At 45.0% G+C, this 25106-nt stretch overlaps 1 protein-coding gene across 1 annotated transcript in view; it reads right to left on the reverse strand.

The window, feature by feature from the left end:
- Flo1 (flotillin-1) overlaps positions 1-21557 on the reverse strand; it is a 103113-nt gene extending 81556 nt beyond the window's left edge. The window contains exons 1-5 of the mRNA XM_075691215.1: positions 21342-21557; positions 16637-16712; positions 15733-15823; positions 11259-11402; positions 2561-2680 (exon numbers count right to left, since the gene is read on the reverse strand). Of these exons, the coding sequence (XP_075547330.1) occupies positions 2561-2680; positions 11259-11402; positions 15733-15823; positions 16637-16712; positions 21342-21390 (480 nt within the window). The 5' untranslated portion in view covers positions 21391-21557. The remainder of the gene's footprint in view (positions 1-2560; positions 2681-11258; positions 11403-15732; positions 15824-16636; positions 16713-21341) is intronic.
- Between the last annotated feature and the right edge of the window lie 3549 nt (positions 21558-25106).

Below are 25106 nucleotides of genomic sequence, written 5' to 3' on the forward strand. Positions count from 1 at the left end.
TCTCATTTGGAAAAAGAAAGATTTACACCCAATGCACTAAAGTTGCGATAAATAAAAAAAGTCGCAGTTTCGTCCGAAAGGCGAAGCCCGAAAGGCAAAGCATCGATTACGATAGCAAATTAGTAGACAGCTATACGAAAAATAAGGATAATAGTTTTATTGGCCGTATAAACTTTTAAACATTCACTGACTAGCTAAATTAACAAGCATGGTGTCACACGCACACAAGCAAACGTGAACACGTCTCGCTCAATGACAGAGGAAACTATCAAAACGCTGGAGCGAGGAAGTGCAGCAGCAGGAGCGAGAGAATTAACCTTTGTGTGGCCTCCCACTCCAACATGAACTAAGCGACGAGAACACAGCATGGTGCGCCTAGATGCGCAGACTCTTGTCTCCGTTGCAGATCACTTTCAAAGATAGGGGCCACGCCGTACGTAGCAACTACCAGTGCAGAACGCCTCTCCTGTTTGCGTCAGTCCCGCACGCAAGTTTCGGGAACTCCAAACGCTCGTGATGCGGCCAGATTTCCGTCCGTCTCCGCGCAAGTGATCGCTTTCCTTTTAATTGCGGCATCATGATGAACTCGGCATGTTTTTGCAGTCGGCACTTCCATGCTGATAGAGCAATTGCAGAAAACGGGAAGACGGACAGTGCACTAACCTAAGCCGAAAGAAGCATTGCCTAAGCACACGTACCGCAGCACATGGAGGAAGCTACGGCAGCTAGGCTTGAAGTGCGTACGAAGCGGCCATTTTGAAATGCTGATGACGATATGGTAATGCAGATTTATGGTTGCACTCGATTCTAACGTGCACGCAATTTTTGGACCCGTTTTATCGGAAAAAAGTATGTGTTAGATTGGAGTAAATACGGTAAGCTTTTCACAGTTCACCCCAGAAATGTACAGTTCAAAGGTGAAGCCTGATGTCCCGCACACTGATGTCCCATTGTGCCATGCTGTGTGCGATGAAAAAACTTGTCACGTGAAATGAATCAAATGTTACAGTTCATACTAGCTGTATACATTTCAGGAGGCATAGGAGTGACGAAAGCTTACAGCACAAATTTATGCAATGGAATGCAGAAAATCTTGGGTAAATAGTGCATGTGTAATCAGAGTGGCATGCACCATCAGGCACTGCTGATAGAAAATTCCATGGGGTGTCATGCTGCATGAAGATATACACACAGTTTGAAAGTACAACAGGACAAGCCATAGGCGCACCAGGATACGGATCTCATGTCAATGCTTTTCATTTGGCAAGTTTTCCACTAAGTGTAAAAGCAACAAGACTGAACAGGATCTTCATCTGCTGCGTGATGTGCTTTTTATGCATGATAGAATGTGTAAGGACTACTGGATGAGGACGTACTAAAAATAGACACACAGAGACAGCACTGTCTCTGTGTATCTGTTTCTATGTCCTCGTTCAGTCGCGCTTACACATTCTATCATAGATTCCCCAAACCAACTAGCCCACCAACTTGTTTTAATTAAGTGCTTTTATGTACCACACAGATACTATGTAGAGATAGTGTGATAGTGCAACATTCACCACAGGCTGCAGCTGACAAGGTGCACACTCAGGAAGGGGGCAGTCGCCCATTAATGAATGCTTTCCTCAATACATCATATTTAAAATCAAATTAGAGGTGCGGGCATGGTCTTCACACAATATATGGTACGTGAATATCCCATAGATTATTTTACAAGCAGTATGCTTAAGAACTATTTCCTTGATTGTGCAGGATAGCAAGAACCAAGCTTATCCAGAGGAAAGATAGCACAAACTGCATCATGAGAATGTATCATGCGCATTTCATGCACGTAAATCACAATGGGATCAATCCAAGCCTAAGCCTTCCATTCAATTGGCCAACCTTGTCTGCAAACACAGCACTGATCTCATTTTATCAGTGTACTTAACACATTGTCTGACACCACTAAATAGCGACAGCGGTCGAGCACATTATCAGCTGGCTGCACTACGTTCACTTCATGAAGTCAATGCCAGTGGCTCAAAGCAAACCTGAAGTTGTGGAGAACCCAATGCATGTCCAGAACGCTATACTTGCAGACAACTTTCTGTGGCTATAAAGGAAAAGCTACGGAGGCAAAGCACGCAGAAGTGAGAGCACTTCTGAAAAAGAGTCCAGTGTTTTCATCCACATTAGTCTAGGATGGGGAAGGGAAAACATAAACACCTTATTAGCAACAGTTAAATAAGACAAAACACTACTGAATGTAAAGGTTTATTATTTTGCGGCTTTACCTTTCAGCGTCTAGGCAAACAAACTGTCACATGTGGAAGCTTCATCTGTTCCGAGCAACCAAAAGCACTGTCGAATGCTGGCAGACTACTTGGTGCAGTAACATATGTACAAAAGCTCCGCCCGCATATCTTTCCCTTCATAGACACAAAGCTGTCGCGAGTATAGCACATTCCCGACAGCTTATTTAAACAAATGTTCTCACAAATCATTGTTAAGCAAAGTAACAGTGTTTCTAGCTCTGCAACAGTCACACACGTTTTAAAACTAAAGAAATGTTGCATACCTCGTCATCGCTGATGTCCTTGATGGTGTAGGATACCACCGTGATGCCCATGTTGACGAGGTCGGATGAGGCCACCTCAAACACCTGCTTGGAGAACTTTTTGCGGTCTTTGTAGATCTCCTGAGGTTAAGAATAACAAGCTTGTACAAGCTCACTCACAACTGTAAAGCATCTGATTGCTAGTCGAATAGCTACAATAGCTGAGAAGATTTGCCTGCTGACATTGCAAATTACCCACTCCTTATCGATGTCCAGAGACTACACTTTATACAGTTGGAACAGGTGTATTTCTAAACTTTAGTTCAAACTGTCAGAATTTACTGTGCTAGGCTAGGAGTACTCTTTAACGTGTATGTGATACATAATCATGAGGGAGGCTACCAATACTTCCAATGAATTTCCACAGTGTGGCCAGGCAATGCAAACAGTCCAGATATTTTATTCAATAGGTGTCATAGTGCACAGCAGTGGATTCATTGGCAAGAATAGGTGTCAGTGCAGTTCAAATGCAACAAGCCAGTTTTCTCTACAAGCAAAATAGAAAACTCCCTATAGAAAACTCCCAATATTCACTCGGCTCCATGCACAGCCAGATGGCTGTGCATGGAGGCGAGACAGCCGACAGCTACAGCTTAATAAGCATCTTACTGCTACTTGCTCCACTAGGCGAACTAATGATTCATCTTTTAAAGGTTCTCTAAAAGAACCTTCATGCTTGTGGAGTACTAACATGGAAAATTGTTTAGCCATTTCTGATTCAAAAAGAGGCTGCTAACCCAGCAGCTATGGTATAGGACCACCAGTCCACTGCAATCACAAGTGTTACTAAAGCACAAACCACGCGCAACACTGCGAGTCCCTGTGGTAAATACAGCTTGCGATCATGAGGTATTACTGATCACTTATGTGTACATTATAGAATGCAGCACTTAAACAGGAGTACTAGTGGCCTCAGGTCACAATGCCCGACAAAGCCAGGCGAGTCAAATGAGGTAAACAATTTTTCAGGTGGCTTAAATGCAGAGAGCCATTCTGAAACCACTTTTTCCATTTTGCTTCACTCCATGTCTTTTTGCATTACATACTGGATAAGAATTGATATACATAGAAGGAGTCCCCGTGAAAGCTCTTGCCAGTCTGCAAATTTGGCAGGTAGGTCAGAGCCAGCCTTCTAACAAGACATTAGCCATGCAGCATTATTTCTGTAAATGCACCCCTTTTACATTTCAAGCACATTCAAAGTGCCTTTATAGTTATCCATTAATACAGCGCCAAAGAGCACGTCATGCACACAAAATAGACTTACAATAGTCTATTTCCGCAGTTAAGTTTTATAAGCATTAAACAGACTACTTTATTATAATGCATCCAATAAGAGTCTCGCACTTTTATTGGGGAATCCTACCAGAATGCAATGACTATCCACAATAAACATTTGTGGTTTACGTTCAATGTTGAAAAGATAAGCCAAATAGGGCTAGGTGTCAGCTGAAATTTTAGGCATGTTCAGTTGCCAACCTTTAGTCAACGCAGCATTGGTTACTCCGATATACAAAAACGAAGCAAAAACAGCAAATCTACAGATTTCATTTTATAAGGCGTAGAAGGTCTTGAACAGCTTACTCAATTTTTCTTGCTAGCATTTCAAGATTGCATATTCCATCTTATAGTCAGCTATTGCTAAAGGGGCCCGGAACCACTTCTTATAGAAGTTGAGAAATGCACCTGAAGTTAAAATAGACTATTTCAGAGATACTTTGCCACAGAAAGTAATTGAATGCATTCAGCAAAAGCGGAGTAATTGGCAATCAAAAATGCTGTTTCGCGGTGCATCTGGTCATTCAATGCCTTGCATTGAATGACCAGATGACCGAAGGCAACGGCGGAGCGGGGTGTGCCCACAATGCCCTGCCTACTCAACGTCACAGTGGCACGCAGTTTAAATTTGATTTTGGAGGTTCACGGAGATGCCACTACTTCCAATTTTAGCCCCTACTGTTAGCGGAATCGGAAGTCAAGGCTGGCAACATAGGGGAGGGAGATGGCGGCCGCGAAGGAAGGCAGTCGTCACGGTGTTGCGAACTCTTATTTATCTATTAAAGAGCATCCTTTAAAAACCTGTGTGTCTGCAAAGAAATTCCGAACACTACAAGGTGCCAAACTCAGGGGCTATTCAACTTCCAGTGGAGTTCACAATGTGTCATCCCTTTGCTATGCTACAGTGTATAGACAGATGTATAGATAGATAGTATAGATATAGACAGATAGTATAGATAGATAGATTCATGGCTTTCTAACACCGAGTGGCAAGTAGTACATTTCCTTTCACGCTTATCTCTACGGCAAGCATGTTTCGAGGGTAAAAGAAAACAGTATGTTTTCTCGTAACAAGCTTCGACCACGATGGTGACACCTCGAAGGTGTGCAACTCTGGTAGCATATGACCTGTTTCAGTCGTAAAATAATCCCTCGTTATAACAAAATTGCTTGACTCGAAATATCACTTTATTCGAAATTTCTTCTGATCCAAACCCAAATGAATGCATTTTAGGCCGCATTACTTGAAGCGGCCAACATCGGAGCATTGAAGCGCCCGACATCGGAGGCGGCGAAGGCATCGCCACCTCCAAGCGGCAGCGACCCTTTTGTGCATGCAATGTCAAATTAATACCGCTGATGAATTAACCTCCAGCAGGCACTGAACACACCACAAAAGTATCAAACCCATGACCAATGACCGCCTATAACAGGTACCAAGCGAGTGCTCCCAGCTGTTTACTGCGGAGTGAACAGAAGCTGTCAAATTCCATGGTGCAGCACGCCCGAACTGTTAATCTCAGTCGCAATCACATCGCTGGTGTCCCCTGTGATAGAATCCACACGAAAATAAAGTTTTCCCGACGCTTTGCAATGCCAGAAAACAGCAGTCTCTTGGATGCCGAAAAGTGGCCAAAAGACCGCAGGCAGTCTTTCTCCGTAGAATTACATGGGGTTCGCTCAATGAGCAGTTTTACCGCTCTAAAGAGTGCTTCTGGCACTGAAACGTGCTGAAAAGCACTAAAGAGGTGTCCCTCCGATTGTAAGTGCCATGTTCGACGCGAGGAGCTATGTTAAATTTAAATTGGGAAGATGACTTTGGGTAAGCCGGTCTAGAAATTTGCTCGTCGCTCACCATAATCAACCTGCATCGCAATAAAACAGTGCCCCTAGCTGCGTTGTACTTCTGACGGTGCAAAAATGGACCGATAACATGCCGAAAACACGAAAAATTGGAGCGTCACCAGTGGCAAGTGAGGCTGTCAGCGTGGCGGGCAAATGCAAGCTGGTGTTTCCCTGGCAATTTTCTCGAGCCGGTCAGGCTCGATTCGCACCATCTGATTTTAGACAAACAGTCTAAATGCGTGGTAGGGTCATTGAATTTTGTTTTTAGACATTTGTGAATGGCGTGGAAGTGACAGCGTGCGAACACAGACACTTTAACTGTGGAATTAGCACAGTGTCGTCAACAACGGTGCGCCGAAAATCTTTTGTAAACTTCATGGCTGCACACCTCGAGAAAAAAATTGTCCAGTGATCATGCAAAGCCCCTACTGCAAAAGCATTCAGTTTTCATGATTGTGCTGCATACCCACAATGAGCGGCTAATCGTTTTTTGAGCACAACAAACAATCTCAGACTTGAGCCACTGCATTTGCTGTGCTTTTCTGTGTGATACTCTCGTAGTCTTCCGTGACCTCCGCACCCCTCCCCCCCTATAAATGTGGCCACTGCCTTCCCCTCCTCTCGCCTTCATGTGAGCTCCACACTGCCACTTTCGACGTTGCTGCTCCTCCAAAGCTAACCTTTTCCAGTCTGCCCTCCTGAGCACAATCTTCCACCAACGGGTGCCCTCCTGCGGTTCCTGCTTCTTAGTCTCCACAACTCCGATCGCCTTTCTTCCATTACAAGTGAAGCTGATGCCAAGCCCGCCACTGTAACCGTCACCATCACCAGCGCACACTGACGAGGAAAGCAAGATGCCCTGACATTTTGAAACTTCTGCCTTCTGCGTCACCCACTGCATTCAGTCACTTTGGCACCGACGGCGCATGCATTTGGATCCGTGCTGCAGGCCATGTGATTGTGTGTTATTCGGAGTACTTCGTTGGGCGTGCCTCGCATGTGCTTTTGTGGTCTACAGTGATAAATGGCTCCATCAGTCTCTGGGCGAAATTGCAACTTTGGAGCAGAAAGTACTGCTGATAAAAGAATTGGGAAAAGGTGGCCGGCGGAAAACTGATATCACTAAGGAAGTCAGCATACCGCTGTCTATTTTATCAACTGTATTGAAAAACAAGGAATCTGTGCTGGATGACTTTGAAAAGACCTCGGCAAAGAGAAAGAAGAATTGCAATTCGAAATACCCCAAAGTGAGAGGTGCACTTCTACAGTGGCTGAAGAATGCCAGGAGTGCATATTTCCCCATACATGGACCTGCACTTACTGCAAAAACCGAAGCTCTCACTCTCCAAATGGGCCATAAAGATTTCAAGTGCAGCAACGGCTAGCTTGAGCGGTTCAAGAAACAACACAACGTGACCTCAAAGTCGATCGTTGGTGAAAGCGCAGCCGTGAACCTGACACTGTAGGCGTATGGTGCCAACATTGGCTCCAAGCTCTACATGGAAAGTATGAAGATAAAGACATCTACAACCTAGATGAGGCTGCATTTTTATACAAGATGCTACCGAACTGCACCTTCACTACCGCTGGCGTATCCTCATCGGGTGGAAAACAGCTAGGAGCGTCTCACGGTGTTGTTTGGTGCAAACGCAACAGGTGAGTACAAGCTCCCCTTGTTGATACTGGAGAAGGTGGAGAAGCCACGGTGCTTCTGAAATGCAACTATTCCCAAGGAATGCATCTACAGAGGTAACAAGCGAGCATAGATGACTGCTGCTATTTTTTAAGACAACGTGCGCCTTCTGGATAGAAGGTTCGACGCAAAGAATTTGCAAGTGCTTTTCATAATTGTCCGAGCCACGGAAAATCAACAACCTCAAGGTGATTGCTATGTAATTTTTGCCTGCAAACAATGCTGGTTCAGGGCATAATTAAGACCACCCGGAAGCTGTACCGCAAGGCTCTTTTGCAACGCATGCTCACAGCATATGATGCCAGCAAGATGTACAACAATGTTTTGCCTGGTACAATCCATTTGCTGAACTTTTCATGGAAAGAACTCGCACCTTCGAAGGTTGCCAACTGCTTTGCACATGCCAGCTTTTCCCATGCTGTCGTCAGTGACCCTGATGATGACCGGACTTGCAGCAATCTGTACAGGGCTGTTCATAAAATTGCTGGCAAAGAGGTAGAAGGAGACTTAGAAACATTCACGTTGGCTGATGCTGCTGTTCCCGTAGTTGCCCCAGCGATGGATGTGGAGATAATTGACACTGTTAGTGGCCCCGACAAGAATGAAGAGCTGGAGGACGAAGAGCCACATGAAGTGCCAACTATGGTGCACACGCAGTAGTACCTACGCCTGCTGCAAAATAAGGTTGAATGCATGGGTGGCAACCGCTGCCTTGTGCAATGCGTGGTCAAATTAGAGCAGGGATTGCTCACGCCCGTTAAGAACCTGAAACAGCCAAAGCTCACTGCCTTTTTTGCACCTGAATAAAGTTTTGCTTCACTGAATACATTGTATATTGACTTCCTCGCAGTTGTGGCACAATTAAAACTCGACTGCTTTAGCTTTTCTCGAGTGTGGTCGCTTATATCAAATTTTTTCGCCATCCCGCTGACTTTGTAACCAGAAATTACTGTATGTTGGCACATGGGGAGGCTTGCCATGCACCTGAAGCACAGAGACCACTCTGAGCATATGACTGTCCTCAGGAAGGAGCAGTGAGCTAAGCTAGTGGGCTCATTACGATACCCTGTGGCAGCTGAGGTATCTACGTTGCACAGCAGAACCAACTGCATGCAACTGTAGTGAGTTTGCTATGTCGACGGCAGGGCTGAGTGCACGCTTGCACTCATGTGCTTCAGTCTGACCCTGCTACGAGGTAAGGACTGCTTTGCCCTGCACCAGCTTGACGGACAGATAGTAGCCACACCAAAATTGCGTGTTTAGAAGCGCTGTCAATAGCTCAATACGAAGCAATGTCTGTCAAGGTGTCTTGCCAGGAACTGCTAGAAGTGAGCTTGTGCTGGAAGCATACGTGTGCTCTGACCTTAAGTTTCTCATGGTTCGAAGCTAACTGAGTGTTCAAAACTGATTTAAATTAGCGAGACCCGACGGCTACGACACTGATAAGTAGTGTGGCCAAAGTTTAGTTCCTATGCGGGCGGCCAAGCATGAGCAGACGATAGTCTGCTTCTACCGGAAGTATGCAATTCTTGTAGAAATTCAAAACACGAATTTTTGTTTACTTCAGCTTGTTTATTAAACTGCGTCAATAGGTATACAGTTGAACCTCGCTATAACAAAAACAGTGGGGAACACGAAAAATAATTCGCTATCGCGAGAATTTTCTTGTTGTGAAGAGAGACAGCACAGAGGTAATGTATTGTAGAACAAAACTTTACTGTCGAAATTCAATTACATTACTTTGGCAAGCTTTGCTCGAGGGTATAGAACTGCAATGCCGACAGTACAAAGTGCGCCACATGCATCGATCAGCAGTGGCAGCACTGCCGTGGAGCAGTATTCTCGGTCAACTGCTTTCGGAGATACGATTACTTTTGCAAGATTTTGCGTAACTTGGCGCCGGGCGCAGAGCAACAGTGCATGCAGCAGCATTTCTCCAGCGCACGCTGTTGCTCGTAGGCGCCGACGCATCCGGTGCCGAACGCAGAAGTGATCGTATCTCGTGTACCCGAAGGCAAATGATCATGATTACGGCCCCTTAGAGCAAATATACGTCCAGCCGAATCCGCACTCGATGCCTGTTGGGTGCCACCAAAACCAGCGTTCTTGAGGCAAGGGATGAGTATTCCTGGATGATCACTCAATCACAGCCCATCGCGTGGCACTTCATGCTGCAACCGCCATCTTAAACGCCATAATTCCATGTCGGTAGGATGTGGGTTTCCCTAATTTTGCTGTATTTTTCTCGCCAAGGTGCATATTACACAGTGCACTGCCGTGACTAGCGATCGTTGTTCAAAAGGCACGCTCAGTTTGCGTTCAGTTTCGCCTCATGCGATTGACCTAGGCCACGCTGAGTCGTCAGCCGTGGAGAAGGCAAACTGATGAACGCGCATTTCACGCTGAGTCGTCAGCCGTGGAGAAGGCAAACTGATGAACGCGCATTTCGAACAACAATCTACGATCTCGCCTAGTAGGTGCGCAAAACAGTCTTCGCACGTGCGTAGCAACATGCATACTGCTTCAAACGGGCGATCAACAGACAATATGCCAGCCATGATGTGTTTCCAGCGCACGTAATCACTTCCGGCGCTTGGTTGTTTTTGTAAACAAAAATGGCGCCGTCCATGCAAGTGTAATGTGGTGGCAGTTTATGCAATTTTAGAGCAAAAGAACGCATTTGCGCCCATTTTGGAGCCTGCTAGCCCTACGCGAGTAGGTAATATGCGTGGTTACGTTCCAGCAAAATTCGTTGATGCAGATCGCAGTACAGCGACATTTCGTTGCCGAGAGGCACGAAATGCATTGAATCCCATGGGTGTTTGCCGGGGATACGTTGTGGGATTTCGTTATCGCAGGTTTTGACTGTACACAGCAACAGTAGAAAGAAAAGCACTGATCCAAATGCCTTTCTTGATTAATGTCAGCTATTGGCCAATAGCAGCTGTGTGCGGAAATCTGCTATATGATGAAACAAAGAAGCTGGAAAAGATTAAGGAGAAGGCTTCTGTTGAAAAGAGAGAGAAAAAGGTGACTGTGCTCCACTTGTGAGCCCCACACACAGTGCATGAGTGAAATATTCAGCTGAGATACTAACAGCAGCATTATGCTATCAGCAGAATGTGTTTATTACAATTTCTTCTAAGGAGATAGAAATTGAATGCCCTGTTACCATACTGCCAGGAGGTGAGTGTAACTGCTAACACACTGTACCTCTACATCGAGTAGTGTCCACAAGTGACCTTCCTTCCCCTCCTTCTTACATACCAGAGCCAAGGGACGTCGAGTTCACGTGACAAGCCATGCCTTTTTTCTTCCGTTTTTACTGCGTGGCACATTTCTGGAGGCAGCACTGCACATTCCTTATTAGACAATTTACTGAAGTACCAAGTCACGGTAAGTAACATTGCTAGGACTGCAGTTGAAGTCCTGGCATTTGTGCGTGTTACCTTGTCTCTCTGGCTGAGAGCAGAACTTGTCGGAGAGGGAGGATGCATGAAGATTGGTTTAAAATTTCAGCTGTTTCTGCAGTGCGAAGCACTGCAATACTTTGCAGACAGTCGTCAGCTGTGATGTGCTGCGCTTGTCTGTTGGTTAGGTTAGGTTGGGACACATTGCTCTAGAAAGGGTTAAACTGGCCAAACCTGGTGAGGGGCCCTTGGCTCTTTAAGGGAAGCACAAACAAAAATTTTTGAAGGCCACACTTTATTAGCCGATGGGACTCAATCAAATGACCCATATCTTATCACTAAACCAATCAATAAAATAGATTTCTCAACCCTAGTGCCACAGCCCCACGAAACTTGCTGCTGCCCTATAGAGTGGGAAGAAACCAACACGCACCTCAACGCTCATGGTGCCCATGATAGCACGCTGGTGTCCCTCAAGGGTCTCACGTGCAATGTGCATCACCTCTTCATCTTTCTTTCCCAGAAACTGCTCACATGCAGCTCGCAGCATCTCCACATTTTGGCCTTGGATCTTTACCTGGTCCAGCAAGAAAGGAATTGAAGTTAAGTGCAAAAAAAGCCAAAGACTAACTTGTATTTGAACAAGCACAGTCCTCTACATTTGTTACTTCCATGTACCCAAAAGAAAACAGCAACCACCCTTATTCAAAAAGTACTACTATGACACACTTCATAAAACAATTCCAACACCTTTCATGCTTAGGAGTATCTTCAGTGAAAGGTAGGAATAATGACAGCCTCTAGGCGTTATAAATGGGAGAGCAGCACGAGAGAAATGCACAATAGGAAAAAGTATGGTCACACACAGGTCCTTTCATCCGCATCTTTTGCACTACTTCACCATTCCTAATGTCAAACCAACTAGTCTTAGCATCCAACCTAGCCTTCAGACACTGCTGAACGAAACTCAAATGGTAGAACCAATCCATAAAAATGTAAAGGCCGGTCAGCTGTTGCCAGAAATGGTTGACTGGCTTTGTGTTGGTTGACTGGAAGTGTTTCAGAATAGCTATTTTACGCACTGATGTAGACACCATGTCTTGCTTTCTTGGCTTTAGTAGGTTACTGTAAACTTGATAATTATACTACAAAGCCCTGATTTCTCAAGCATGCAACAAATCATATCTTTTAATGCAACCAGTTCAATATGCACACCAAATGCGGTGCAGCTTTGAATGTTGATCAGAAGGCTGGTTATATTGCGAAAATTGAAGGGGGTGGTGTATTGTGTCACTAATCACTTATGCATGCCAGTCAACCCAGTATAGTGGCTGAAGGCCTCACAAGGACATGTCACTAAAAGCAGGCTGTGCACTGCAAACCACCCCTTCCTTCTTTATTCCACCCTTCTCTGCACTTGGAAAAGGGTTAAACATCAGCCTGGTCCTGTGCAGTTTCTTTAGGAAAGCAGGGGCCCCTTTCCCCTTTTCTCTGCTCCTATAATGCCTAGGGCTTAGTCACCCTACTTTCAGGAACGTGGTCAGTGGTGTGCAGTACCACAAGCACACTATGTCCAGTGTCTATGATGTAACCATCCTCCAGCATCACTCCACTGCCTTCAAATTTCCAAAATACCAAGTTTCTAAAATAGGCCCAACAAAGCTGTTCTAGAATTCTTTTAGCTAAGGGACTGAACTCTCCTCTATAGTGCTCATCCTGTCTGTGATGCAACATGCTTCTATCTCCCATTTTCCCTCCTATTCAAGTGAGTGACCATGGTGTATATTTCAGGAGATAGCTCCAAGCATGCTTCTCTATACCTGTGCGGTTTGTATGCTTCCGTGAAAATACATATGAAACTACACCGCACTTCGTAAGCATTTCAAACTGGTTGCATTAAAGGCAACATAAGTATTTGCTGCACTCTCAAGGAATGGAGGCTTTATACTACAGTTACTGCCATCAACAGCTATCAATAAAGGAAAAAAAAAAGATCACACCAAGGACAAAAAATTGTCAGTACTTCCTTAAATTTTCAGTTGGCAACATATACATATTTACATCAATATCATCATCAGCAGCAGCCTGTTTTATGTCCACTGCAGGACGAAGGCCTCTCCCAGCGATATCCAATTATCCCTGTCCTGTGCTGACCGATTCCAACTAGCGTTCGCGAATTTCCTAATTTAATCACACCACCTAGCCTTCTGCCGTCCTCTACTGCGTTTTCCTTCACTTGGTACCCATTCTGTAACCCTGATGGTCCAACAATTATCTAACCAGCGCATTACATGAGCTGCCCAGCTCCATTTTTTTTTCCTCTTGATGTCAATTAGAATATCATCTATACCCGTTTGCTCTCTGATCCAAACCACACTCTTTCTGTCTCTTAACGTTATGCCTAGCAATCTTTGTTCCATCGCTCTTTGCGCGGTCCTTAAAGGGACACTAAAGTGAAAAATGATTTCTTCTGCATCAGTAAATTACCTTTCTACAACACCAAAAACACCACTCTTACAATGATAAGACGTTTGGTAAGCCAGAAAAAGCGCAAGAATGAAATACGGCTGGCGACGCCTACTTAAGTTCTCGCATTTAGTAAAGCAATGAAGGGGGCTAGTTGGTGAACGTTCATGGTTATATTGCGCTCAGTTTTACACAGACGATATTAATATCGTCTGTATAAAACTGAGCGCAATATAACCATGCAAGTTCCCGCTCCTGGGGGCTGTGACGTCTTGGATTTTGATGGCATCTTCTAGGGCCTACTAATTATTTATAGCGGTACAGATTGGCTACATTGTGTTCTAAAGGAACCAAATATGAAACATGGCAAGTTTCGGGAGCCTTTATTCAGCCAACGTGGCCCAAGTGCGAAAACATACTTTGGAATCCCTGACATCACGCTGACGTACCGGCGCTGGGGTTTCGGCGCAAAATTCAAATACTGATACTTGGACCTTCATTTTCTCATCTAATAATCAAATTATTTTTTTGAAATGACTGCCTGCAGGGTTCTCAAACAATGCTTCATTAGTCTAAACTGATTTATTGTTTCGCTTTAGTGTCCCTTTAACTTGTTCTGAAGCTTCTTTGTCAGTCTCCAAGTCTCTGCCCGATTTGTCCGCATCGGTAAAATGCACTGATTGTATACTTTCCTTTTCAATGATAACTGTAAGCTCCCAGTCAGGAGCTCACGATGTCTACCGTATGCGATCCAACCCATTTTTATTCTTCTATGAATTTCCTTCTCATGATCAGGGTTCCCGGTGATTAGTTGGCCTAGGTAAATGTACTCCTTCACAGCCTCTAGAGGCTGACTTGCGATCTTGAACTCTTGTTCCCTTGCCCAGTTTACGCGAAATTACCACGAAATTATGCCAACCGGACCTGTCAAAAGAGCCTCCCTGATGGCTGCGTGTGGTTGGGTGGGTGCATTTGGCATGGGATGCTGTTCCACAAAATGTCGTAGTGCGGTCGTTTGCCAAATGTGAAATTTCGCTGGACGACGACACGTAGCAACGATGACAATGGCAGCACGAGTGAAGACGAGTAGTCCAGTGACCATGTCAGCTACTAATAAAATTTCTTTATCGAATGCGCCCTCGGGTATGCTCTTTTTTTTTTTTCCTGTCACGTGATATGGGGGAGCCGACTTACATTCGAGTCAACTTACAATCGTGTAAATACGGTAATAAGCACTGATAAGGTTTGATAAGGGTTTATACTGATCTGATCAAGTTTCCTAACATCAATAATAACACTGGGCTGCGTGGAGATGAGCAAGTGGTACAATGCTTACACACACTTAAACAACTCCCAGAGAAGTTCCTGTGTGACTATGTCAGAGAAACAAGTTAACATTCCAACTATTATGAACAACAGTTATTCACCATAAAATTAGCAAAATTATCGATGTTGCGACTTGAGTGGCCAATCTGATAGCTTGCCCAATTAACATAAATTGGGATAACTGTCAATTGGGTGCGGGTGGCTGAAAACACATGAGAGCATGCCACTGCGATTGGTAGCGATGCACATTTTTAAAACCTTAAAATAAATTACACGCTTTATGCGGAGCTCTTAAATGTGTCAATTATCAGAAGGACCCACCCTAATGACTCACTATGTTTTTACAATATCGTCAGAATTGTTTCAGGGTCCCTTTAAGGCACCTATCCCAACAGTGAGGTCTTCCTTATGGTCCCATATTTTCCACTCCAACCTCTTCCTAATGTGCTTTATCAATTGGCCCAAAAGAACACTAAAAGTTTTAATGAGCTTGCTGCAGCAAGGACCCTCAATGTATGAGCATTTGTTAAAAATTTATTTTACTACAGCAGCTTTTAGTAGTAGACATTAACATATGTAGAAGAATAACACTGATTTGAAGGTTACAGAATGTGTGTTCCATAAGATGCCTACAACACCTGTACAAAAGCAAGTAACATCATATTTCCTTGAAATGATGCATACATTATGTAAATAGTATATTACATCTGTAGATTTATCAACTGCAAACTATGAAGACATTTTACAAGAAACAGAAAGGCTGGAACGTTTAGTGAACATAGAAAGAATATGTTTTTATTGATGTCCATTTAGAGTCACATAATACAATTAACGCCACATCTAGCAAAAAGATGAGATGTGCATTGTATAACTTTGATACAAAGTTAATAAGCTACTTATACACAGGTTCACTCTATTGCAGAAAAATAAAGGCCAGCCAGTTAGTGTTGCCCTTTGCTTTCTGTATGTAAGGTATACAAATGAAGCTATCTGCAAGTAGGTCTATGTATAAACAGCCACCACATCTTCACAACAGTGTACTGTGGAAACTAGGTTGACTTGACCACATACATCTATGACCAGGCAGGAGTTGAAAAAACGAAAAGGCTACTAACCTGAGCTATGCCTGTGACTGATATAGGAACACCCTGTTGTGTGTAGACCTTGGGGCTCTCAATGGTCAACGTCATGGTGTTCAGGCTGATTCTACAAGGATCAGGAAGAACCACTCAATGTGTTGTAGAAATAGACATGCAGACAGAAAGTAGCATGGTGCTGTAGATGGAGCTGTAAAGCATGGTCGAAAGTTAAGAGGATGAGGGATCTCAGAAAAAGCAAAATATTTCCAGAGTGTGGGCATGCAGTTTGGATTTCAAACGTGCAACGTGTACTAATAAATACAACATAGTGTTGTACTGTTTTACTGGCTGCAAGCTAAAACTGGGCTGACATTTTACCTCTGGTGAACTTGCACCCTGTTAACTTTTGAGCCTGCTGGCACATATAAGAACGAACACGGCCTTCAGCTTATACAAAGTACAACGGAAGTGTCAGCGCAAGTCAACCCAAATAACAAAAGTGAAGTGAGAGTTTATGCCAGCATCTTCAAGTAGTCAGGGCAGGTGCAGCTAGGCATGGGACAGTTTAAATGTACTTACTCAAAAATATCACCCTTTATTTGCAGTCTGTTTATTGCAAATTAATTTCAAAAGAAGAAGCAGAGCAATAATTATATTGTTCAATTGAAATGCAGCACACTTGAAGTGATACCCAATGAACACAAAAGATTTTAAAAGAGTGGCATGATATTTTTTATGCTAAAGGATTAATACTATGGCAACAAGCCCTTGAACATTCCAAAACAAGAAAATAAATAGTACAAAAGAATGAGTGGGACAAGGAAGAGCCCCCCACCTCAACAGGGAGCCGCCAAACACTCTGCACAAAAAAGAATCCAAGCAACATGCACAAACATCCCTCAAAGCCTGACATCTGTGCACTGTCCCATCCATCACTCACTTTTGCACTCTCTGGATTATGGGCCAGACGAAGACCCTGCCCCCAGGAACCAACAGCGGGTGGGCATGGCAGCACCCTGTTGGGAGGTACAAGCAGAGCAGACGTGACCTTGTCAAAATATTCCACACAACCAAAAAATAGATGCCAAGAACAAGAAAAAACACTCAATCAAAAAGTTAACAGGAAAGGTGACTTGTTAACTAAGTTTGCAGAACCAAAGTCTGCTATATTTGTTAAGCACAGCCACCAAAGCTCATATTTCACTGAGGTACACACTTTAGTCATACCTAGCAGAGATGTTTAGTCAAGGAATACAAGAAGCATATGTGAATGCCTTAGCTAATATCTAGAAAGATTCCACAGCTACCTTAACTCTACATGGGAAAAGTCGAAAAACAATGATCAAGAAAGGGGTCAGGAAAGGAGACAATATATCCAATGCTATTCACTGCATGTTTAGACAAAGTATTCAAGTTGTTAGACTGGATTAGGGGCGAGGATCAATGGGGAACATCTCAGTGACCTGCCATTTTCAGATGACAATTGTCCTGTTTAGCAATATTGAGCTGACTTGCAGCAAATGATTGAGGACCATAGCAAACAAAGTTTTAGGGTAGGTATAAAAATTAATATTCAGAAGGCTAAGGTTATGTTCATAGCCTGGCAAGAAAACAAGTACATGAATGTGTGACCGTGAATGAATTGGTGACTGGTAGTCAGCCCCTACAACATGTGCAAGAGTATGTTTAGGCCAATTAGTCACAGAGGACCCTGATCATGAGTAGGAAATTATCAGAATAAAAATGGGTTGGTGCTACTATGTCATGACTGGCAGCTTACTGCTATCTTTAAAAGAAATGTGTATAATCATTGCATTTTATCAGCACTAACATATGGGGTAGAAACTTTGATTAACAATGAAGCTTGAGAAGTTAAGGACTGCTCAAGGAGTGATTGAACAAAAAAAGAAGGTGAGGCACACCATTAAAAAATGAAATTTTGGGGTATTAGGTGCCAAAACCATGATATGATTATGACGCATGCCATAGTGGGGGAACTCGATTAGTTACGACCTCCTCGGATTCATTATCATACACCTAAGGCATGGTACATGAGAGCTTTTGCATTTCGCTCCCATCGAAATGCGGCCATTATGGTCAGGATTTGATTAGGTGCCCTCAGTTTTGGCAGGACAATGCCAAGGTGCAGGAATAGTGGTTTTGATTAGAGAGTGAATACGCGCAGCAGTTACTATAGCAGTTATTAAGAGGAAGAAATGGAGTTGGGCATGCCATGAATGTGTATGGTAGATAACCGATGATTTATTAGAGGTACAGAATGAGTGCCAAGACCAAGAAAGTGTAGCTGGGGATGGCAGATTAGGTGGTGTGACGAAATCAGGAAACTTGAAGGCATAAGATTTTGTCGGCTGGCCCAAAATTGGGGTAATTGGAGGTAGCTGGGTGAGGCTTTCATCCTGCAGTGGACAAACAGGCTGATGAGGAGTAGGGAGGTATACCACCTGCTAGGTTCTAAGATTAACTTTCAGCCAACTTAATTTGAATGCAAGGCATCTGCCATAAGAAAGTTTAGATAAATACATGGCGACATTGTACAAGTGCATGTACTAAAAATTCATAGTTACAGTCAGAAGGGAGCTGTTGAGGTCACAACACTCCTCTCTTACTGCACTTTAGACACCCTGGTAAAAACATTTCTCAAGACTGAGCCACAGCAACAGATTTCTCATATCACTTGTCTGCTGGTAGGCAAGAAAAATAGTTTCAGTACTTCAGATTACAACTTACAAATACAACAATATTGCTCTTCTACAATACCAGAGAAGAAATAACAGCTGGGCACAGTCTGATTCAGTCCAATGCCAAAGTTTTAATTCCTCTAACCATGTTCTACACCAAAATTTACAATCAGATTAGCCATCAGAACAAATGAATGGTCATGATGTGCAAGACAGCCTTTATAAGTCTAAAAAAAAATTCAACAATGGAGTTTTACATGCCAAAGCCCATGAATTAATTATGAGGCTGGTTGTAGTGGGGGGCTCAATTTCAACCACCTGGGGTTCTCTAACGTGCCCAATGCATGGTGCACAAGTGGTTTTGCATTCCGCCTTCAGTGGAAAGCAGCCGCCATGGTCAGGATTGAACACATGGCCTCATGCTCAGCAGCCCAATGCCATAGCCACTGGGCTACTGCATTCATGTGTCTAACGAACAATCAAAGTGTTAACAAATTTGACGTTATGTGACATAGGCAGCTTTTTCTAGGAGGGGAGTGCGAAGTACTGGTTGTTTCATAACTACAGCCAACATCAAGCTTTTTTTTCTAGGCTCACTAAAAACCTGCAAAATAAGAAAAAATTATACCATTATGCACTTGAGGCATTCCCAAGCATATTCTAACGATACATACTGGCTGCAGAGTGAAGGGCTGCTGCATTGTGCCAGCCAGAAAGTTTGCATCAACAATTGAATGCGCCTACAGCTGCAAATATGCAATGGGTTAGAAATGAGTGAACAGTGAGAATGCTGCATTGTTGCAACACATGGGCTTTGATCACTGAAAACATATTTGGGAGTGCCTTAATGCAGGCCATGGTGGTGGGCATTCAGGTACACAAGCGCACAGTGCTGCCGTTTTTCACACTATGTAATGTTTCTTCAGAGCTCAAAAAAAAAAAAAAAAAACGCACACACAAGTTCATTGGTTGTTTGATTGGCTCACTGACGAATTCGCATGCAATTGTAAGAAAAAGATGGATTAATAAACCATGGTAACCTAGCTGGTACAAGAAGCTGCAATTTAACATTTAATTGTTCATGGCGTAGGAGAGGGATGAGATACCTATCCCTGTCCCACATGGGATAGGGATAGGTACAGTAGTAAAAACAGCTTAACTGGCATCCTAGGACAATAAAAAAAAATTTATATATATATATATATATATATATATATATATATAATGTGAAAAGAAAGCAAGTGGTTTTGTACTGATTTTAGCTAGAGATGGCTGTAAGCATCCTATTGCAGTGACAATTTGGCAGCTTCTAGTTATGCATCACGGGCTCAACATTTTTTTCATTTTCCTTTTAAAGTTCAGCGTTTCTTTGGTGCATAGCCAAAGACCGAACTTTCAGTTAATTGTGGTGACCGAGTTGTTAAATGTGTATTTTTTACAACTCTCGGCAAAACAGCATAGCATTTTCTCTTGCGATCATTTACACAAAACCTTGCCCACTTAATAAAAAAAAAATTCTTGGCATTTTCAGCTAGGGTGATATGCAACAGCACCTTGTTACAGCAGGATTGCTGCAGTGGAAAACAGTGAAAATATGACATGGGTTGAATGTGGTGCTGTCATGAAACATATGCAATTGTCATACATACTAGCCATGCAATTAATGCAATTCGCCAAATTTTCTTGAAAAGTGACAACAAATATTGCGATGTAGAGGGACGGCGACTACAGTAGGGGATACACTTGCTGTTACGCATTTACTAAGTAGAATACAATCAAGATCAATAATCACTTTTACTTGCCATGACAGAACGAAACCAATTACTTCACATTTTACACTGACCACATGCAATGTATAATTAAATTAAAATTAAATTATGGGGTTTTACGTGCCAAAACCCCTTTCTGATTATGAGGCACGCCGTAGTGGAGGACTCCGGAGATTTCGACCACCTGGGGTTCTTTAACGTGCACCTAAATCTAAGTACACGGGTGTTTTCGCACTTCGCGCTCACCGAATGCGGCCGCCGTGGCCGGGATTCGATCCTGCGGCCTTGTGCTCAGCAGCCTAACACCATAGCCACTGAGCAACCAAGGCGGGTAAGCAATGTATAATTAACAAACCTAGTTTGTTTGCTGTACTATACGATTTAGTGATAACTGAACACATTGACACCACCAAAGCAGTACAAATTTGTTTCTCTCCTGTGCCTAAACGTCCTCTAATACTATCTTTCTCAACTGTACGCGAATTTTCGCATTTGCATTACGCGTGCACTTTTTCTTTTTTTTCGGTTTCACACAAAATGCTGAGCCGTACGTACTTGAGGAACCGTGCGCCTCGAATACGTTATTTACAGCATCTTACGTGCTATCTTGATAGAGCGTGTCGGTATAAAATAAACGCATCACGTCAACCACTCGCTGGGCACAGTTGCAGTCCGCGGTACGCCGCAGCGCGAGCAATTGAGACTACACTTTGCAATTAGCAAGCATGAAAAACTGCAGCTTCTTGAGAACATCGGAGACGTTACTATGATCGGGCTACAAGCCACGCAGACAACCACCACAACGTAGTCTATGCAGCACCATATAGGTATCGTCAGAGCAAAAGTTTTTGCAGCATATCAGCCACGCGCCGCGACTTCAAGGCGACTTGCACGCTCGTAAAGAAATAAACAGCATGAGCCGTCCTTTCCTTCCCTTTTTACGACAAGTGTTTCGGTTAGTTCTTCCCCTGTTTGCACGCCAACCATTTTTCATCGCACTAATTACAATAAATAGGTTTAAGCCCGACGCTTCATTGCGGTTGCCTTTGCGACGATTTAAAAACCCTGCAATAACAAACTAGGCTGAAACCCTAGGCCTATTGTTGATGTTTTGCGGGAAATAGCTTGCGAAGGGGCGGGGCATCGGAGCTAGGCAGCGGCCAAACAGAAAACTTACCGGACACGACCAGAGCCTCGTTGGGCCCACAAGCGACGAAACCGACCATGGCGAGCGTCTAGCGTTTATCAGCGGGGAAAAGGCAGCTCACGACAGAGCATAGCAATTAGGACGCCCGCTTCTCTCTCGCTCGTCCCTACGGCTGCACAGTACCGCCGCACTCCACTCCGCACCGGCGCGCGCACTCTGGCTCCTTCGCTCGCGCAAAACGCCAAAGTGAAAAATCGTTGACCGGAACAGGGTTGCCAAGCGGCACCGCTATTGTCACTCAATTTGGTTCATTTTAGCGGTCAAACAGAACAACAGCGCTGGACGCACAAGCTTCGGACTTAGTGAATTGTTCTTACTTATTTTCCAGTAGAGCGATGTATTTGAAATAGCATACAATCCTCTACCTGTGCGGCGAATCGCAACAAATTTGTGTGCTTGCATACTGCTCGCGAATGACGTCAGGAGAGTGCGTCATGCAAAGAGGCATGCAAAGATGCACGGCTACTGGATAAAAAAAGGTGCTTTTTTTATCTAGCGGCCGTAAAAGAGGTTTATACTAGTACACTCTATCTTATACTTTTACTGAAGTGGGGGTGGCCACCGTTTATAGATCCTTTTCAGTTCCGGATCTCCTCGACGCGCCCGCAGCGAGTATGCGGTCCGCCTCTGTACCCGCCACCACGGCGCTGCTGTCGAACTTTGCGCCAAGGAAGCGCGTCGTCTGCTACAGGTGGTGGTGATAAACTTTAATAAATATTGAGCCGTATCTTAAGCTATTCCTGGGTTGGCCCTTGGTCTCGTGAAGTGGCCAGCAGTCGGTGACGTCCGGCGACTTCCGAAGCCCAGCCCACCAGCTGCTTTTGGACAGCTGGGTCGGAGCTGGACACCGCGACCTCCCATCGCTCGAGGTCAGTGAGTTGCCATTCTGATGGCGGCTGGAACTCAGAGCATATGTACAGTATGTGATGGAAATCAGCTCTTGGGGCTCCACATAAGGTACACTCTGGAGAGAACAACCCTGGGTGCATTAGCGCTAGAAGGGCGGGGGAGAGAAAAGTGCGAGATTGTAGCTGGCGCCACGTCACCTGCTCTAATTTACTGAGTGATTTGTGAGGCGGAGGATAGTGGAGTCTTTGCTCTCTGTAGTGGAGTGAAATTTCGTGATATGTGACCATTCGGTCACGGGCGCTTCCTGGCTCGGCGGCTTGCCCTGCTCGGTTGACGTACGCTCGAGCGGTGTCATGGGCGGCTTCGTTGCCTGGATGGCCCGCGTGCGCGGGGACCCATATGAGTTGAATGGGCCTAGTGGGGGGCTGAGAGGAGTTGAGAATTTTATGGGCGACGGCATGTGTCCGTCCTTTTGAAAAGTTTCTGATTGCGGTTTTTGAGTCACTGAATACGAGTGTGGCAGTGGTTGAGGAGATCGCAAGGGCAATTGCAGCTTCTTCGGCTTCTAGTGAGGTGTGCGTTAGGACCGATACAGCTGCTAGAGGTGAAAGATTGTTACCGATTGCGCAAATGGCAAAGGCTGGCTGAGTGGTGTATGCCGCGGCATCTACGTAGACAGCCTCCGTGTGCTGGTTGTAACGTTTGTGTAGTGCCTGGGCTCTTGCTGCGCGTCGAGCTTGGTGGTGGACTGGGTGCATGTTTTTTGAGAGTGGATGCACTGTTAGAAGCTTTTGGGTGGCCCCGGGGGTGGGGTATGTAGGTCGGAGAGAGTTGGTTGGGTTAAGACCTAGGTTCTTAATAATGTTGCGGCCTGTAGGGGTGGAGGAGAGACGTTCAAGTTGTGCCGTCCGGTGAGCTTCGGTAAGCTCGGCTAGTGTGTTATGTATGCCCATGAGTAAAAGTCGTTCGTTGGAAGTGTGTCGAGGGAGGTTGAGGGCGGTCTTGTATGCCTGGCGAATCAGGGCGTTGATTTTCTCTTCTTCTGCTCTCGTGAGGAAGAGATATGGGAGAGAGTATACTATGCGGCTGACGACGAATGCTTGAACTAGGCGACGGAGGTCATGTTCTCTCATGCCCCTGTGTCGGTTGGCAATTCGTCGTATGAGCCGCATTGTCTGATGGACGGTGTTTGTGAGTTTGGTTATCGTGGCGGTGTTCTTGCCGTTACTCTGGAGTAGGATGCCTAGGATTCGGACCTTTTCCACTTCTGGGATGGGGGTGCCGTCCAACGTGAGTTTTATTGGAGGTGGGGGGCCTAGGTCCGTCCTACATCTAGGTGGTCGAAGAATGAGTAACTCGGATTTGGTAGGGGAGCATGCCAGGCCGACGGTTGCAGCATGCGCTGCCACCAGGTCGGCACCGGACTGCAATGTTTCTTCTATGGCTCCGGCATTTCCTGTGGTTGTCCACAGGGTAATGTCGTCGGCATAGAAGGAGTGCGAGAGATTAGGTACTGCTTTTAACGCCTTGGCCATGGGAATGAGTGTTATGTTGAAGAGCAGCGGCGAGAGGACTGACCCTTGCGGGGTGCCTCTGCTGCCGAGTGCGAAGGTTGGGGAGGAGAGAGATCCGAAGCTGATTTCTGCTGTGCGGTGTCTTAGGAAAGCTGAAATGTATTTGAAGGTGCGCGGGCCGGTTCCTAGTGCCGAGAGCGCTTCTAGGATGGCGGAGTGGTTGACGTTGTCAAAGGCTTTGGTTAGGTCCAAAGCTAGTATTGCTCGCGTGCGTTTTGCATGTCGGGGGTGGAGGGCCTCTTCTGAAATCTGAAGCATAACGTCCTGTGTCGACAAGTGACTGCGGAAGCCAATCATCGTGTGGGGGAGTAGGTCGTGATCGTCCATATGGTTCTGTAGGCGTTCCAGGACCACATGTTCGAACAGTTTGCCTAGACAGGATGTTAGGGAGATTGGGCGTAGGTTTTTTAGATCTAGGGGTTTGCCAGGTTTCGGAATAAAGGTTATGCGGGCGTGCGTCCATTGGGCTGGTAGTGCTCCATCTTGCCAGTACCTGTTGAAGAGGTCTGTTATAGCCTGTATGGAGCGCTCGTCCAGATTCCTGAGCATCTTGTTGTTGATTTTGTCTGCCCCCGGGGCCGAAGTGGTGCGTAGTTTCTGTATGGCAGCTTTAACTTCCCATTTGGAAATGTCCTCATCTAGTGTAGGATTGGGGCCGCCGGTGTAAGTAGGGAGCGGGGTAGGTGGAGTTGTGGTAAGGTAATGTGCTTTAAGAGCGTCTAACAAGACGTCATCCTGCAAAGGAAGCTTGTGCAGAATGCGGTTGACATTCTTCCTTTGCTCTGCTTTTGTGCCTCCTGGTTCGAGCAAGCAACGAAGAAATGTCCACGTGTCTCTGAGGCCGAGGTTGCCGCTCATACGATCGCACAGCTGGCCCCATTGTTGGTGTGCCAGTTGGCTTGCATGTGCTTCAATCTCCTTTACGAGAGCGGCTATGCGCCTCTTAAGTGGTCGATTGTGTTTGTGAGAGAGCCACCTTTTTTGAAGGCTGGCATGCGCTTCCCAAAGATGTAGTAAGCGACTGTCTGCCGTCTCTGCATTTGGGGTGTTAGGGATTGTGGATGTGGCCCCAGCCACGTCCTTGGTGAGGGTTTGTGTCCAGGTGTCCAGATCTTTGATGGTGACTGGGACGTCTCTTCGGATTTGACGGAACTTGTCCCAGTCCACCACCTCCAGGCTTCGTTTTTTAACCTGGGCCAAGGTTGTGAGGTTGATATCGGTGCTGAGTATAAAGTGATCACTACCGAACGAGTGCTGCGTGTTGGTCCAATGACTGTTGGGGAGGTGTTTTGAGAGGGTTAGGTCGGGGCTG

The sequence above is a fragment of the Dermacentor variabilis genome, chromosome 1 (assembly GCF_050947875.1).
Source record: "Dermacentor variabilis isolate Ectoservices chromosome 1, ASM5094787v1, whole genome shotgun sequence".
In the NCBI taxonomy this organism is placed as follows: Eukaryota; Metazoa; Arthropoda; class Arachnida; order Ixodida; family Ixodidae; genus Dermacentor; species Dermacentor variabilis.